Below are 18,728 nucleotides of genomic sequence, written 5' to 3'. Positions count from 1 at the left end.
TTCCAGCCAAGTGATACTCTTCTAGAAGATAAGGAGCATAGAAAAGTCAGTGATATGTCTGCTTTTGCATTCAGCAACCAGATGAAGCGCTTGTCCTTCTTAGAAGCCAATGGGCACCCATATTTGATTAAAGCATGTCCAAATGGAAACAATCTAAAACATTTGCCTTTCCTGCCATTGTATCAGAAGCACTTCAGAGCTTTTGAAAGGAATAACTTTGAAAGGAATACAGTGTGTTTTTCAACATCTTGTTCAGATGAAGTTTCTGTAGTTTGCAGAAAGAAATGGAACTGGTTTTATTTATGTCTGGAGGTGGGGCACCCAAGAAGGGGGGTAATGCAGGGCTCAGAAGATGGTGTGATGGTCCAGAGCAGAAGTTTCCACTTAGGGACGAAAGAGGGATAAGGAAAGTGTGCAGCTATGCACAGGCATTTGATTCCCAAATGTATTTTTGGGTAGACCAACTAAAAATTATTAAAATTTTGAAAGGAATGTCTAGCCCTTGTGGTTGCACCTATAAGTTAAGAGTAAAGGCAATAAAGGAGCAAGTCAGAGGATCACAACTGGAATTAAGAGCCTAAGAAGAACTCTACTGGATCAAGACAAAGGCATCCTGTGGCGAACCAAGTGCATTGGCTACCTCACTGCTATCCCCGAATTCTAGACTAAGGAACTGCTTTTCACTTAAAATGTTATTTCAAGCTCTTATATCACTGTATGAAGACTGGACTGAACACATTAAATCTGCAACCAGGCCATAGTGCATGTGTACTTCACATAAGGTCTTGTTGCAGAAGCTGGCAGGGCAACAGGGAAATGAACAGTTAAATCATTTTGTGGCTTGTTGGATTTGGATACAGTTCTGTGGTCTCTAAACAAGATTGCTCCTGATGTAGGATTTACAGTTGGGTCTTGTATGGCTTTGACATAGCTTGATAAAATCTCCCATTGCTACAGATGAGTTCTAAAGCAGAAACTTGTGCTGCCAGATGTTCACAAAATGTTGCAAAGCAGATTTCCTTGCTTGGGTGGGGCTTAAAAGGAGGCAGCTTTTGGTTTTATTGTGAATTGTTCAGCTCATCTCTCATTTTATTGATCTTCCTCAGAGTATGGATAGATAAGGCAAAGTCCACATTAAATTTCACATTTGTTGTGCACAGCAAAAAAAGATTAAAATATAATGGAGGTTTGGCGATAGTAACTAAACAGCAGTAACATTTGTACTATAGTATCACATCAAACATATAATTTTTAGATCAGTAATACAGAAAAAAATAGCTGTTGCAGGATAATTTTGGTAATGTTGAGATTGATGAGTGACGTTTCCTCTTGTTACATTGATTGATTGATTGATTGTTAAATTTGTATAATGCCCTTCATCTGCAGAACTCAGGACAGATCACAACATAAAAATACAGTACAAGATAAACACTCTGGAGGCTTAACCACTGTGTGTGTGAGTCTCCCCATCCATGCTCTAGTGCTCTAGTATTTACGCATTCATTCGTCATTCTCAGCTCAGTCCATTTTGTGCTTTAGATAAAGTTGGTTCTTCTCTGTGAAATGCATCATGCCCCAATAAACACACCTGTAAATCTAGCATTTTCTTGGTTTGGATGTTTTGCCTGGGCCCTGTTTTTGTGCATGGGACTATTCCAAAAGCCTAGGATATAGGCTTCAAATTTCTGAGCTCCCTGGATGCCTGGGATAGAGGGCCAGCCCAAGACATTTTGGCATCTCAAGCAAACCACAAAATGTTGTCTCCTTCCCTGCCAGGGAAGATTGGGTGAGTGAAGATCTACATCAGGAACAAGAGGGAATAAAGATCTACATTGGAATCTGCTGACCCTGTGGATCCAGTCACCTGAGATGGCTGCCTCACCTTGCCTCATGAGTGGGATGGCCCTGCTAGGATAGTTTCTCTCTCTCTCAGCCTTGTTCACTCTGAGCCAGTGTTTGAAATTTGGCAGGTGCCAGGCACATGTGGCACCTGACTATCATCCACTTGCAACTAAGATGGCACCTGACGTCTCCACCAGCAGAAGGTGCATCCCTGGGGATCCTTGGATCTGGACTGTTTTCATTGACTTCTTGCATTCTGCATACCACACAGTCAGTTTTGTGTTCTGCAGGTGAAGAATTTTAAAGACACTTGTTTACCTTGCTAGGCTTGTTCATGCCATCTGTTCTCCTCAGGAAGCCTTTTATGTGCTTGTAGAAAAGAGAGATAAACATCTCCTTCGAGTCCACATTGTGGAAAATATATGCTACTTTTGAATTTGACAAATGAAGTTTAATCATGGTGTTATCCATGCTTGTGATTAAAAACACGACTGAGTACCAAACTAAACTCTTCCTCTCATCACCCCAGGCTGCAAAATAGTCCCAGTGATTTGCCAGATCAGCTGCTTTGGCTCATTACTATTTTATATCACCCTTTCTGAATTATATGGCGTTGTCATGCTCTGCTAAAAAAAGATCTGGCAGTTCTTCTTATTTATGCTCTTCAATTTTTTAGCACACTCCCTCCATTTGAGTGAAGGACACTAGTGCAGCTATTTTAATCATGTTGCAACATTGCCCTTGTTTTTGCTAAATTTGTCAAGTGGACTTTCTAGAAAAGGGGAATAATACCAGTAACAATACCAGTAACAATAACAATACTTTAATTGTTTATACCCCACCCATCTGGCTGCGTTTCCCTGCCACTCTGGGCAGCTTATGACACACATAAAAACATAGCAAAACATCAAACATTTAAACTTCCCAATACAGGGCTGACTGTGTGGTCTGGAACTAAGTTTTCCCATTCAGCAAAACTAAAGCATAGTAGCATGTCAACCAACTATACTATTTTCGAGCTAAGTACTAGCAATAGATTATGTTTCGTAATTTTTTCTGCAAAAGCTGTTGAAATTTAATTGACATATTGCTCCAGGGCATGCTGCAGTCTCAATGCAGGCTCCTGTGGTTTGGGCTCTGGCCTATTCTTCTAGGGAACAGGCAGCAATGTTGTGCTGAAGTGTAGACAGGACTCTTGAATTTTCATGAGCTTATCAGATCCTCTTTCCCCCTCCCTGGCTGGTTTGTCTTCAGGTTTGTCATAAATTCCTGTTCCATACATTGACCACTTCTGCCTTATTATTTCTTAAGGTTTAGAGCATAAATTATACCACCCGTATCAAGGGTGAGAAAGCCATAACAACAAGAACAGCTTATTAAATAAAGAAATTTGAGGATTCATCTGAGGATCACATGGCAGTTTATAACATAAAAACACAAAAATACATAACATAGCAGCAAACAAAAACAATACTGGCCCCCCAGTATTGCATCCTCCATTCTATGGCCCCAGCTTAAAAGGCCATAGATTGTTTAATTATCCAAAGACCTGGGAGAAGTTGTAACCTGAATCAAATTGTGCATATAGTAGGTGCTGTGAACACAAAGTGCTCCTGACACCTTAATTTAACGTGCACTTTAAAAATAAAACTTAATTTATATTCTTGCATATAAATGTATTAGAAGCTCTTAGTATTAGGGAAGTTTGTGTTGGTGGGTTGGCCTTCAAATTTCCTGTCAAAGTTAAAAGGTTTCTGGTCTATTGTGCTTGTTGGCAGTTGTAACAGGTAGCTTCCTCTGCCAAAAAAAGAAATGAAATGTCCAAAATAACTAAGCTGAATGAAATATATTTCTTTGAGGAACTAGTTGCTATTTTGAATTTGACATGTGCTGAGAATGGCAGTTCCCGACAATTTGTTGTGGGTGCATCTGCAGTGGTTCAGTCTTGTCTCAGTTGGGCAAATGTTCAATGGAAGCTTCCAAATATGCAAGTGGGCATTTTGCTTCCATCCCTGCTACAGTTTTGTTTCTATGGCACAACAGCTTCTGGGGGCCAAACAGTGGTTTACAAAACTTGAATTTAAGCCATGCTTTGCAAACCCACTTCAAACCATAGTTTCTAATTCTGGTTGCTGGTTGATTGAAAACCTGGTTTGCCAGTTTGGTCGTCTTGCCAAACCAAGATTCCTAATCTGTTGTCAAAGTCTCTGAGGAGTTGTGTGAGGAACAAAGTAACCAATTTGGAAGAATTGTTGGGTGTGCATTGGAGAATGCATGGTAGTAGGTTAAAAATTAGCTAAATATGAAAATGCAATGAAAATGATTGGAGTATGCAAAGTAAATCTTGTGCTTCCAATTTAGTTTTGGTACTTCTTTTTTAAAAGGAAATTTCTTTTGTTAAAAAATCCTTCTTTCTCCTTGCAATCAGGTTGGTGGAACAAAAGCTGGTGTAGTCCGTTTCCTGGGGGAGACTGACTTTGCGAAGGGAGAATGGTGTGGCGTTGAATTAGATGAACCCCTAGGGAAGAACGATGGTGCAGTAGCTGGAACAAGGTTAGTTCAAAATCCAGGAAGCCCTGGGAGGGCATATCACTGTCTCTGTGCTTTCACACAAGGGCTCTGCACCTGTGCTGAGCCAACTTCTGTCTGTTCCAGCAGCCTAGCCAGGGAGCTTGCACTCACTCCACGTCCTACTCAAGAGAAATCTCTTTTTAATCTCAACTGCACATGCATCAAGGAGCGGAATGAGCAGCTAGCCACATGGTACTGCTCCAGCTGCAGCTTAGGGAACTTGCTTTCTGTGAGTCACCTTCAAACTCCTATTTTGATAGTGAGCCTTTCCTTTTTCCTTAGTTTTCTTGTTAGTAGGAACCCCCCCCCCCTTTTCCACCTTTCCCGTTTCGCATCTTGTGTATCTTGTGTCCCACATTCCCCCCATGGCACAGCAAGTAACTTTTTCCATAGATGCGAGGCAGGGGGAGTGTCAGTCAAGGGAACATGACCATGGGTGAAAGCTGCCATTTCAGACCATTTTATGGCTTCCCATGTGACAAAAATATATGGCACCCCTTTGGAATAAGCATGCATAAGATGTAGCAGCACATTAAATGGATACCAAAGTAAACAGGAACTGATATTTGGCCCAGTTCCTAAAGGAGGTAATACTAGAAACTGTGGGGTTAACAGAATTTTCACAAGGTTTCCCAACTCCTTCCACTGTACAACCATTCCACCTGCCTCCTGCATAGGGGCCACCTGCCCCAGGTAGAAGCATGGGCACTTACTCCTTACCCATTTTCCCCACTCCCCTTTTCTGGTACAAATGGCTTCTTCAGATTTTCTGCATTTCTGTGGCCACACACCACCCCCAAAACTTGCCTCCCGCATGCAGGCCGCTCAGAAGGGTCTCTTAAAATAGAAGTGTATGAGAGGTTATGAAAAGTGAAGGAAGGAGAGTGCAAACTGTTCACTAAACATCTCTGGAAATGCTGAATAGTGAGCATCAAGGTGATGCTAATTTTCAAGCTCTCCCCCTAAGTCGTGCAATGTGGAGTCAGTCTTATGTAGACAAGGAGGACCTTTTACAACAACAACAACAACACTTTCTTACGATCAAAGACCAGCATAAGGAGGGGTACAATCATTTTAAACCTTTTTTTAAAAAAACAACAACCTAAAATGAGTTAAAACAGAATATACCGTATTTTTCGCTCTATAACACGCACCCGACCATAACACGCACGTAGTTTTTAAGAGGAGGAAAATCCGTAGGCATGCCAGCCGTAGGCATTCCCTCCATAACATGCACAGACATTTCCCCTTACTTTCTAGGAGGAAAAAAGTGAGTGTTATGGTGCAAAAAATACGGTATATATAAAATCTGCTGAATTAAAAAAATAGTCTCTCCAAGCCATAACAGAGCAATTGCATTTCTTCATATACTGCTGTAGTCCTATTGACTGTATGGCAATTTAACATGTAAGCATCTCACTGAATTGCTTCTGACCCAAGGTATTTATGACTAGTGCAGACATGTGTGTGTCTTTGTGAATGTTTGCATGCACAACATATTTTTACATACTTGAATAGAACTATACATTAGCAATTATGTTTGTCTGTGGAGTATGGCTTTCATTAATGGTGTTCTCCCCTCCCCCACAGGTACTTCCAGTGCCAGCCCAAATATGGTTTGTTTGCTCCTGTCCATAAAGTTACCAAGATTGGCTTCCCATCAACTACACCGGCAAAAGCCAAGGCAGCGGTCAGGAAAGCCATCCCAATGCCCTCCAGCTTGAAACGCAGCCCAAGTGCCTCTTCCATCAGCTCACTGAGTTCTGTGGCCTCATCAGTAAGCAGCAAGCCAAGCCGTACAGGACTAGTAAGCTTACTTTCTGACTGCATGCTTTACAGAGATTGGCATTGCATGTGGCCTGTGCTTGGCTTCTTGGGAAAGACACGGCCCATTTTCCATGGTCCATTTTCTTCTGTTTTGTCTTCGCTTAAAGCATGCATGAAAAGAATCTTAGCTAGCCCTGGAGAATAGAAAAGTTAGATTATTTTTAAGCTCGTAGACTTAAGGTTTAACTCAAACTAACAGTTGCTACTTAAAATAAGAAAGAGGCATATGCTTTAATTATGAAACAAATGGGTTTCTGGATAACTTGCCTGGGATCTACACCATAACTTCCCCTGGAATGCATTTTGTGGTAAAACAGGGCGGAAAGCCTGAATGCACCTACTTGGAAGCAGTTCCTGCTGGAGCCAGTAGGGCTTACTTCCAAGTAACAGACCTAGGCTTCAGTCTTGAATGCACTTATGAGCCAGGTAAGTCCTTTTGGACAACTGGACTCAGATGCGCAATGGGGCTGCACTGTTAAAATGGTACCTTGGCTTCATTCATTCCTTTTTTCAGTTCTGGCCCTCCTTAGTTTAAAGAGAAATGATTGGTGTGTGTATATGTATATATATATATATATATATATATATATATATATATATATATATGTATGTGTGTGTGAATGGTGTGTCTTTTTCTTTTTTGTATTTCCACACACTTATTTTCAACACTGTTTTGAAAACAGTTTTTTCCACCTCTTTGTTACAGTAATCATGGTTCTATGTAACTTCCCAGTTGCTGAGTATTCAAGTCAGAAGTATTTCTGTGGGCCAAGGCCTCTTCCTTTCGTTTCTAAACCATGTTATCTTATAAGATCTGGACACAAGAAAAGTGTAGAGTTTGTATTATGTTAAAATCTTATATGCTGTAGATAAAATGCTTAACCTTAATATCTAACTTTTAATATTCTAACCTTTGGTCACCTGCAGCAAATGGAAATTTGCAGCTCTGCCAATTAGTTTATACTGATGGATTAAAATTAGGCCAAACATCACAGAAAGTTTCAGAAAGTTTTGTTTTCGTTTCATATGACCATTCAAATGACCATTTTTAATAACTTGGTAACAATGATCTATTGCAGTTTGTTATTCCATGCACTATTCCATGCCAGCTATTAGAACAGATGGCATTGACAACATATGGTTTTTAAAAAACCATTAGAACCAATATATTTTGGTTAATAAGATGGGTAGAATTGTTAATAGAACTAGCATTTAGCCATTCGGCAAAGTGAATGTGACAAAAAATGTGAGTTTTTAATAAAAGGGTAAGTGCTGCCTAATCATAAATAATTCCTTGCTTCTCTGATTCACTATCTGCTGGGATTTGTGGTGATGGAATCCCTCTTTGCAGTGTCCTCTGAGCAAGGGGCAACTGTTAACTAATCACAGAGCCTACTGAGTCAATTTGAGCAGGTTAATTCCAATTTCCACCAGGATCTTAAAAATGGCACTCCCAAAAATTCTATTTATTAGTCCATTTAAGATTCCTTCCAATTTTGGTAGGGTAGATGCTTCAACAAAGACAGCAAGAACTGGTGATGCATATTTTCTAACCAGAATATTTTTTTCCACAAGGCATTGGCAAACTGCTTTTTGCTGCATGTGATCCTAGGTTGACTTGAATAAGTGAGAGAATTCTTTGGCTTAACAGGAGGACGCTCTTTATATTTAGCCCGCAGCCATGCCAAAGAATGCTTAGCAGCTTAACAAGCTAATCTGCTCTTGAGGCTCGCATCTTAGGTTGAGGCCAGCCCTTTGTTTCCCTTTGAACCCTCTGCTTCCTATCTTCCCCTTGCTGCATTAAGAGTCTAGCTGCACAGGTATGTTTGCTTCCTTTCTTGAACTACTAAAATGAAAAACTGAACAGGAAAGTAAATACTAGCTTTCTCAGGCAAAAATCTCCCTATAAGGTATACCTCACTGAAGCTGGTGAGCTGGCGCCAGGTATCTTCCTCCACCCACTGTCTGGTTACACGGAGCAGGCACACCCTGTCCCAGATCTGCTACTGGTGTGAATGACCCTTGAAGGGCCAGCATGGAGCTATAGCAGTTTCGTAGAGCTGGTTTCACTGGGTGCCAACAGCATGCCTGGCCGCCTTGTGTGGCTGTTATGACATCACCCCAAATTCACCATCAGATCACATAGCATGTCCATGGCTACAGCCTGCCCCCCAAAAATCACGCACCCACTGTTGCCTGGGGCTGCAATGGTGTAAAAACGTGGTTAAAAAGCATGGATCCACATGGATCCTCAGGATCTTTGCATTGGGCCACCCCAAATTCAGCATCAGATCACATAGCATGTCCATGGCTACAGCCTGCCCCCCAAAAATCACACACCCACTGTTGCCTGGGGCTGCAGTGGTGCAAAAACGTGGTTACAAAGCATAGATCCACATGGATCCTCAGGATCTTTGCATTGGGTCACCCCAAATTCACCATCAGATCACATGTCTGTGGCCACAGCATGAAGCACAAAAATGATACATCCACTGTTTCATTCAGAATGTTTTTTCCCTTGTTTTCCTCCTCTAAAAACGATGTGCGTGTTATGGTCAGGTGCGTGTTATAGAGCGAAAAATATGGTACTTGTTTGATGCAGCAAAGTCCCAGTGGTCAGAAGCCATCTATGCAAACTCAAGCTTGATTCTTTCTCTTTCCAACATGCCACACCCACCACGTCCACACAGCATTGATGTTGATGATGATGATGATGATGATAATTTATTTGTACCCCGTCCACTTGATTGGGTTGACCCAGGCACTCTGGGCGGCTTCCAACATATATAAAAACATAATAAAACATTGAACCTTAAAAAGCTTCCCTATACATGGCTGCCTTCCGGTGTTTCCTATAAGTTACATAATTACTCATCTCCTTAACATCTGATAGAAGGGCGTTCCACAGGGTGGATGCCACTACCAAGAAGGCCCTCTGTGATGGAAATCATGTGCTGATTGGACAAAGAGAGGCAGTGATGTTGGCCCCACGGCCGCTGCTCCAATGCAGACTTCTTTGCTGCTCTTGCTGTTGGTAATCTATCAAACAAAGCACATACCAAAAGTCAGGGAAGCATCCTGTATAGGCATGCACTTAGGACTGCTAATTAAGCTGTCCGCTTCTTTGGACTAAAGTGGTACCCATTGCAGAACATGCTATCTACCCTCTCACTTCAGACCAAATCAGTCCGTTTGTACTGTGGTGGTCTTGAATGACAAACATACACATGGGTTGGATCCTGTGAACTGTTTATAATCTAAGGGTGGTTCTCCTATCCCTGCCTTCACCTCCCCATTGGCTGTTTTTGCCCCGTGATGGAAGATCAGCCTGTAAACCTATGCATGGTGCATAGGGGATGGTGCCCCTCCTTGCGTTGCTTGCCAGTCCCACCTGCCCCCACCTCACTTACCTTTACTGACTCAAGCCCCATATCCTCACAGCTCCTCTGTCTCTCTCCATTCCTGTTTTATACAAACCTCTGCTATTGCTTAAAACTGACATTCTAAAACATGCCTTTTCTTTTGCTCCCCTCCTCTTCCACATTTAAGATTGTGGTGAAGCACTACAAACCCTCCAATTGGGGCTGCATGATGACAGTCTTACATTTTTATGTATAGAAGAAGAAATGATAGATTGTATGCTGAGTTAGGGTGCTTTTAATGCTTTTTAAGGTGGTAGCTAGGCTCTTAAAGATGCATGTCTTATCCTTGAAGTTGACAGAAACATCTTCACGATATGCAAGGAAGATTTCAGGCACCACTGCTCTGCAGGAAGCACTGAAAGAGAAACAGCAGCACATTGAGCAGCTCCTGGCTGAGAGGGACCTGGAGAGAGCAGAGGTTGCTAAGGCCACCAGCCATGTTGGGGAAGTAGAGCAACAGCTGGCATTGGCCCGAGATGGCCATGATCAGGTAGGCCCTTTACCCATTGAAATGTGGATTGTTCTGTTTCCTAGTGCAAGAGGTTGGATAAGTAAAAAGACTCTGCCAAAAACTGAGAGAGAAGTTTTGCTTGGGTCTGTTAAAGAGACTCCATCATTAACATGGAAAAAATGACCCTTACCATCCAACCCCAAACACTTTCTGCACTGGCCAGGATAAAGACATTAATTCTGCATTAGCTCAATTTTGATAAGGCATGATGTTACTTTCTTGATGCAGGCAAATTCAAGGCGTTAAACCACATATAGTTCATGGTAACCTGATTTTAAGTAAATGGGTGGCTTGTCTAATATGCATCTTTGTTAATCAGCGAATACTGGAAATGGAGGCTAAGATGGACCAGTTGAGGGCTTTGGTTGAAGCCGCTGACAGAGAAAAGGTGGAACTGCTTAACCAACTGGAGGAAGAAAGAAGGTATGCTAAATTTGTAATTTGAACGTATGCAGAAAGATGTATTTTGACATTTTAGAACAAATTATAATTCTTGGTACTCATTGTGTGGCATTGAGTAAATCATCCTTATAAGTACTTGATGGTGATGCTGATGGAGAACAAAAAGATTGTGGTGCTGGTGAGGAAGAAGAGAAGAAACGAGGCTGGCTAGGTTCCTTTTCCATCTTTGCTGTTGATTTCCCCTCTCTGTGTCTGTACTGCAGGCTCAAATCAGTTTTATTCCACTTTTAGCTGTAAAGGCCTTCCTCAAATCATCTTGGGAATTGCACTTAGGTTAAAATGATTATTTCTTTAGAAATCTCTTGTCTGTCTTCCTTGGGAGGAGGGAATATGTTGTCTAATCTCTGTTCCTCATTTCTGTAAAAACTGGGAATATTAGTATAGCTAACTTTGCAGGGTTGTAGAGATGAACCAGATAAAGGTGGGAGGTAATTTTGCATCTGAAAACAGTTTTGTAAATGTACTAATACTCTTCAGAAAGTTTTTGAGCAGACTTACTGCTTTATATTTATATTGTACAGCAGTAAGGCATAAACTATTGCAAGTCATGGAAATTCCAGTTCAGTGACTGCTTTAACTTTGTCCCTGGTTGACCTTGAGCAAGTTGCCAAGCAACCTAATAGAACCAGTGTACTTGGCTGGTACACATTCACTGAACTGGCATTTTGCAGCTCAAGAAATACTCATGGCTTCGGACGTCTAGTATTTCTTCCACTTCCACGTACCCTTGTAACTTGTAACTGAGCAGCCTCAGAAGCAGAAAAACTATGGAGTCATCAGAAACTGCTGATAAATGCAGATTTGAAATTGAGTCTCTCTGCATTCCACTGACAAACTAGCTGAGATTCCTGCATTGCAGGGGGTTGGACTAGATGACCCTTGGGTCCCTTCCAACTCTATGAAACCTCTAGAATTCTGTTCCTGCTATGGGTCTTGTTCGCACCTTGTGTTTACTGTTGAATTTTGAGTAACTTCAGAGAAATGTCATGCAATGCTCACACACGATGTAGTAAATAGGATTTTCATCACATGCAAGGGCTTTCCTGTGGGAAGCTGTGGGGGGTATTTTGGTGCCCAGCGCAAGAAGTTCATATGGCTAATTAATATAGAGAACAATCTACGGTGAACTCCTGTGAAAGACAGTTTGAAATGAATGAGTTGATTGTTAGTGTTTTTGCTTGTTTCCATGATGGTTCCACAAGAAAACTTCCCAGTGGGTTAACATAACAGTCTAGGGGGCCATCCATTCTAGCATTCTGCTCTCACACTGGCCATACAGTTGCCTTTGGGAAGCCCGCAAGGAGGACATAAGAACAATAGCACCCCCCCCACACACTTCTGATTCCCAGCAGTTGGTATTCAGAGGCATAATGCATCCAAAAGTGGAGACAGAACACACCCATTCCAGTAGGTAGTCAGTTCTCCATGTGACTAATCTCTACTCATAAAGGTAAAGGGACCCCTGACCATTAGGTCCAGTCATGGCCGACTCTGGGGTTGCGGCGCTCATCTCGCTTTATTGGCCGAGGGAGCCGGCGTACAGCTTCCGGGTCATGTGGCCAGCATGACTAAGCTGCTTCTGGCGAACCAGAGCAGCACACGGAAACGCCGTTTACCTTCCCGCTGGAGCGGTACCTATTTATCTACTTGCACTTTGACGTGCTTTCAAACTGCTAGGTGGGCAGGAGCAGGGACCGAGCAACAGGAGCTCACCCTGTCGTGGGGATTCAAACCGCCGACCTTCTGATCGGCAAGTCCTAGGCTCTGTGGTTTAACCCACAGCGCCACCTGCGTCCCAATCTCTGCTCATAATGGCACCCAAAATGCGGTCTCCGCCAGTCAGCAGCAGCTTACCTCTTTTCATCCACTTCACCCTTTGCTGAGGCTGCAGCAATGAAGAGCGGTGTTCTCATCGGAACTGCTCCTTTCCTCTGGAAATGTGTCGGCTATGAATGTCACTGTGGTTAAGGTAAAGAAGATATATTTTCCCCGTGAACTCCCACATGCTTCCAGGGATTGCCAAATACATAGATAAACATTTCTCTATATTTAAATGGCTTTGAGTTGTATAAATTTCCAGAGGTGTAACAACAAAGATGTGCTGTGTATAGACCAGCTGTGTAATACAATCCACTTGTTTGCCTCAATGGCCTGTTTTGGAGGATGTAACATGTACCAAGGAAAGAATTATATCTAGAACAGTTGAAAGAACTGACACACATTTTAAAAATAGCATGGTCTCAGGCACTTGGATGTGTAAACTGGCAAGTCCTTTGAGCAGTTAGATGGACACCTGGCATCCAAGTGGTCAAGAGGAAGTACTAGATGTTCTCTTTCAGCAACAACCTGTGTTTGAAGAGGGCATTGACTGTTCATAGAATCATCTGGTCCAACCCCCTAAAATGCAGGAATCTCAACTAAAGCACCCATGACAGATGGCCATCCACCCTCTGCTTAAAAACCTCCAAGGACGGAGAGCCTGCACCCTCCTGAGGGAGACTGTTCCATTGTCAGTCAACTCTTACCGTCAGAAGGTTTTTCCAAATGTTTAGTTGGAATCTCCTTTCTTGTAACTTGAAGCCATGGATTTGAGTCCTACCTCCCAAAGCAGGAGAAAACAAGCTTGCTCCATCTTACATGTGACAGCCCTTAAGATACTTGAAGATAGCTATCAAATCTCCTCCTAGTCTCCTCTTTTCCAGCCCAAACATACCCAGCTCCTGCAAACATTCCTCATAAGGCTTGGTGTTATGAGACAGTGGAAGAGGATAGGCCCTCTGATGTCACCTGACATCAGATGTCCCCCTGAGGCTGCAGAAGTAATGGATGCTGTGTGCTGTCTGCACGCCCCAGCTGGAATTGCCCTTGTTTTCCATAGTGGGAGCAGGGATCCACTGCCGCCTCCTAATTTTATAGTGCTTCTAGTCTGTACCTTTCCATGGCCAGGAGACTGTCACTTGGTAATGACAATACAGAAGTGACTTTCTCGGTGGTAGCACCTACTCTTTGGGTTGTGCCCCTCCCCCTCGGTAGCTCTAATTCTTAATTCTTAGACTTCTTTCATTTGTGTAGTGCTCAGTTTTAATCTATGCTATATAGTTTTATTCTTTTTTTACTTAGTTTCTTTTGATAGTTTTTTTATTTGATAGTTGTATACTTTATGTTGACCACCTAGAGCTCTTTTATTACATGGTATATAAATTTGAATAAGTAAAATAAAGTAGCTGTGATGCTTTATTACCTCCACCTCAAAAAAGTGAGCAGATCTTTTTCCTTCTCTTCTTCCTTGCAGGAAGGTTGAAGACCTCCAATTCCGTGTAGAAGAGGAATCTATTACAAAAGGCGATTTAGAGGTAAAATGCCTCCAGCTCTGCAAAGTTGATTGTATGGTTTAGGATTATTCTAGCTACTACTATTGCAGATTATAAACAGATGTAAATTACAGGATTTTATGCTCTGTGGTTGACAGTCCAGAAATGCACAAGACAAATAGAGATACTGTCATATTCTTTACTGGAATATATTCTAAAGTTGTGTAGCTTGTAGGAGTACTGATGGGGTTTTTTCCTAATTCTTCATCCTGCATCTGAACAAGTAACTTAGTTTCATCCATATGTTTTTAGTTCCATCATTTATATATTTTGCAGGCACCACTCCAAAATATTTATTACAATTGCAAACTAAAAATCCAATGCTAAAGTTTTTAAAAGTTGCAGAGTATAGCTATATCTTTACGGAAATGAATGCTGAAGTTGGTATATTTTGGTATGTACATTAAGGCGCCAGTAAATAGCCCAGTCCATCATTTATAGTAAATATCTCTCTGCACTTCTAGACAATGGCTTTAGTTTCTTAGACTATGTTCTATTCAAGTATTGGATAAAATGTGGATGGTGAGCATCTTCTTGCTTCACTGCCAATACACGTATTTTACCAAAATCTGTAGGCACGTTGATTTGCATGTTGGGCTTAAGCAGAAAAGCTCCGTGCTTACATCGCTGTTTTGGGCTCTTAATTTATAACGTTGGCTACCTTGAAGATTCTTTAACATGTTCTTGCTTAGTCTGAAAAAACCCCAGAATGTTTAGTCGCTGCCTTTCCCCCTGTAATATGTGCAATGCAAAATTCAGAACTGACTTGCAGAGCCGCAAGTAGTTTCAATCTGGAAATGCTAGTCTTGTATTGAGATGTCCATTTCAAATCTTCTTTAGTTCAACTTTTACATTAGTCTTTCATACACTTTATCTAGAATTCATGGAACACTCATTTACTCTTTTCAGCCTATAGTCTTGTGTCCTTTTTGTGTTATCAGTATATACAAAAAGCCCCAATAATTTTATTATTTATTTCAATAACTTCTACCCAGCCTTAATTTTTGTGGACTTAGGTTAATAAAGGGTGGAAATGTATTAACTTTCTCCCATTGAAAAGTGGCTGTTCCCTCCCCATCATCACCACAGTGAGAAGTTTTAAGTACAGTGTTATATGAAGTTGACCTTGGAAAAGTCTTAGAAATCAGTTTTGCTGGAAAACACATTGGCTACATGCCCACTTTGTATTCCGGACATAGCATACAATTCAGTTTATGTATAAGTTCTAACAAAAGATCACACGGTGAACCCAGCCCCCCCCCCCCCCCGTGCATGTGTACACATTTGCACGCAGGCACACACAGCCCTACAACAGCCTTTGGCAACCTGTGGAACTTCCGTATCCAACAGTTTCCATGGGTGGGTCTGCTTGTGGACAGTCCCTCAATTTCAGGTAATTCTTGTATTATGGGATCACTGGGAGAAGAGGAAAATCATTTCAGAGAGAAAGAGGTGCAATTCTATAAATCCATCCCAGTTTGAAGAGTCTGAATGTACCAACTTTTTTCACTGTATTTAAACTGTAGTGTTAAGCATTCCCATGAATTCTCTTTGTTTTAATTTTGCTGATAGCAAAAGAGGCAGATTTCTGAAGATCCTGAGAATGTAAGAGGACATCTGAATGTGTGGAGATATTCCCCCCAACCCATTTTAACACAGACAGTTTACCAGTAAAACTTCTTTTTGATGATGATGTATTTAAACCACTAATGAAATAATCTGCTGTTGGGGCCTAAGCTTCCCTGTTTGTGTGCATGTAGTTGTGAGAACCACTGCAGCATTCTAAATGTAGGATCTTGTGTAATTCTTGTTAAAAAATAATGCTGTATTCATAGATTTGGTTTGTGTTTTATACCCAGTCCTCAAGCTTCACACAGTGCCTTTAATTCTAAAGCCTTGTGATCTTTTTTTGAAGGCAGTTAATCCTGGGTTCTGTTTAAAACACTACCTGGGTTCTGTTTAAAACACTACCTGGGTTCTGTTTAAAACCAGCAGAACGCTCAGCCTCTACCAAAATTCTGTTGGCCAGCCTAGGAGCTCTGACATAGGTTCAGTGGATGGCAGTTCAGAAGATGAGACTCCCATGTTCCATGAGAAGAGAGAAAGGCAAAAAGGAGAAGATAAAAAATTTAAGCTTCATTTAGCATATCTCCCACCTGTTCAATTTTAAATGTTTTAGAGAAATAGTTTCACTTCATTACATGGAAGATTCTCTTCCTTGCTTGACTTGTTTTGCTTGTTGCAAAAGCAAAAAAGTTAGTGGCTTTTCTAAGATCCCCAGGGACACAACCAAAACAAAATAGAAATATGAAGCTTGTTTTCAGCTGTGCGTTCTTCCATGTTCCATTTGCACAGAGCTAAGTGTAGCAAACTTGGTCTCTTCTGTTCTTCAAAATCAGGCCATAGTGTGTTCAAATAAATCTGCATGCAATCTGTCCCTTTCCCCCTTTTCTTTATTTGGATACTTTGTGCTTTCCTCATGCTCTGATATCTTTTATATGCTGGTTGCCTCCTTTCACTTTTAATGTACAGTAGCAGGCATCTGGGCGCATCGGCGTCTTTGTTTTTCAGGGAAGCTTGCTGAAGTGCTAGCTGTTGGCTTTTCATCTGAGCGTTTGCTAAAAGGTTGATGCCACATCTTATAGGGTTCTCAGCCTCCCAGGACAGGGGATTTGGAATGAACACCACCCCATATATTCCAGTTTGTACCTGTAGAAAGGTGCTAGAGCAGAAATATATTTCCTAGTTGTCTGATGCTCCTTTGCATTTACAACACCATAATTGTATACATTTAGGGTATGGTATTGAAAGGAAAAACTGCCTTGTTGACTTACAATGTCTGAAGGCCAAACTGCTATGAGAAGCACAAGGCAACAGCTAGTAAAAAGCTTGTCAACTCTATGCAGAAAGAAGAAAGAGTCCTGGAGTCCACTTTGCATGATGAAACCTTATTCCAAAATAAATTAGTTAAGTTTTTAAGGTGCTAAAGGACACTGATTTTTCTCCCTGCAACTGACTAATGCAACTGCCCCTCTGGGAGTTTTTATGCAGAAATAAAGTTATAGATTTTATACTGAGGGCCCAAAATAGTGGGTGAGATATTTTTTGTAACTGCAGAGATGCAGGCCTCACACTTCAAAACTAGAGTGTATTTTTTAAAATTATTTTCTTCCATACTCCCAATTTTGTGTATGTCCATATTACCTTCAACAAGTAAGATACAAGGGCAGCTGCTTTTCTTCTAGAGATTTCATCCCTGCCTCTTTCGGATTTGTATCAGATCTCGAGAAATGGGAGCCATTGATGTAAAATTGAAAACAACATCTCAAAAAATTAGCTGTCTTGAGAAACATCCCTTGGAGGAAAGCATAATTCAGCATAATCTCACATTTTCATGAGTAAAATAAAAAAATTGTACAGCTATCATTTGCCTACAGGCAATTTTAAAACAGAATTTAGAAGAGAATGCCATACATGGGACCAAATTCCACCCCCCCACCCCCCAAAAACCCCAGTAGAACAAGGTGATTTCTTCTTAACAGTTCTTCTTGGTAACTAATTTTTGGATTGTTACCATGGAAGAATTTGATTTTCCCAGGGTGCTTTTGTGCCTGTCTGCAGGGTTGCCTTGCAAGCTCAGCAGTATGCGTATGAAGAAGGAGAGCAAGGACTGATCCAGGGACTCGTTTAGATCCCCTTTTTCTTGCTCCTTTCTTTATCTGGGAAACTGAAGAGTCAGACACTGCAATGATTTACATCTAGTCCAGTGATGGTCCTATCGAGAGGACCATCTTTTTCAAGGGGACACTGTTGAAGGAGGGATCCCGGACCAGGTTACCTGAAGGGCTGTGTTTGCCCATACGAACTTGCCTGAGTCCTTAAGCAGCTTCAGAGGCACTCTTTGGGTCCCCTCCATGGGCCATACCATTGGCACATACTAAGGACAGGGCATTATCAGCAGTGGCACCACAATTATGGAATTCTCTTTGGAGAGCTCAAGTCAGCCACTTTATTTCCTTTCCTGCCTTTAGATCAGGGTTGAGTAATCTGTGGCCCTCCATATGTTGTTGGAGACCAAGCCCCACCAACAGTGGGAGTTATAGCTCAGCATCCTCTGGAGAATCATGGGTCAGCCACCCCTACTTTAAGTGAGCTGTTAAGAAGTATTTATTTTAGTAGGCATTTAGAATTTTAAAAAACTTGCCTTAATTGTTCTGTTTCTACCTCCTCTTTAGTGTTACTGGTTGTAATATTGTTTAAATTAATTGATTTTAATGATATGTGGCTTCTTCATTAGTTATACACAGCTGTAGAAAAGTGATATTTAAATGGCAGGTAATAAAAAGAAATATGTCTCATCCAATTTTTTGGGTATATTTGGAATGGGTTGAGACTGACTGATCTTTTCCAGTTGGTATACTAGAGATGGTGGCTGCTGGTTATTATGCCTGTTATTGTCCCATCACCACAAATGTATCTTGTACTGAGCTGTGGCTGCTCTCCGGTGAAACTTTTCAGAGATGCTCCGCCAACACCGTGTTTTACTCACTTTCTAACTCCCATTGGTGGAAATATTCTGTGCTGCAAGTGGTAAAAAGTTAGCCATACCTCATTGTTAGCCATTCCTCATTTGTTTTTTACACATAAAAAACAAGTTCTCTATTAATTAATTGAGCTCTTCAAATCAATTTATTTGAAACATTTATACCCTGCCCTTCTGGT

The 18,728-nt window shown here is 41.4% G+C and overlaps 1 protein-coding gene across 17 annotated transcripts in view; it reads left to right on the top strand.

The window, feature by feature from the left end:
• The window catches only part of CLIP1 (CAP-Gly domain containing linker protein 1), a 104,918-nt gene that overhangs the window by 28,124 nt on the left and 58,066 nt on the right, over positions 1-18,728 (top strand). For 13 of the 17 annotated variants that reach the window (XM_077920205.1, XM_077920213.1, XM_077920212.1 and 10 more), the window contains exons 4-9: positions 4,271-4,395; positions 6,004-6,220; positions 9,955-10,152; positions 10,493-10,596; positions 13,928-13,988; positions 15,579-15,611. In XM_077920205.1, the coding sequence (XP_077776331.1) occupies positions 4,271-4,395; positions 6,004-6,220; positions 9,955-10,152; positions 10,493-10,596; positions 13,928-13,988; positions 15,579-15,611 (738 nt within the window). The remainder of the gene's footprint in view (positions 1-4,270; positions 4,396-6,003; positions 6,221-9,954; positions 10,153-10,492; positions 10,597-13,927; positions 13,989-15,578; positions 15,612-18,728) is intronic. The other 4 variants (XM_077920207.1, XM_077920209.1, XM_028710495.2 and 1 more) reach the window with 1 other exon arrangement.

Source organism: Podarcis muralis, chromosome 16, assembly GCF_964188315.1.
Source record: "Podarcis muralis chromosome 16, rPodMur119.hap1.1, whole genome shotgun sequence".
Taxonomy (NCBI): Eukaryota; Metazoa; Chordata; class Lepidosauria; order Squamata; family Lacertidae; genus Podarcis; species Podarcis muralis.
Note: the sequence above shows the minus strand (reverse complement) of the source record. Positions and strands in the feature narration are given on the sequence as shown.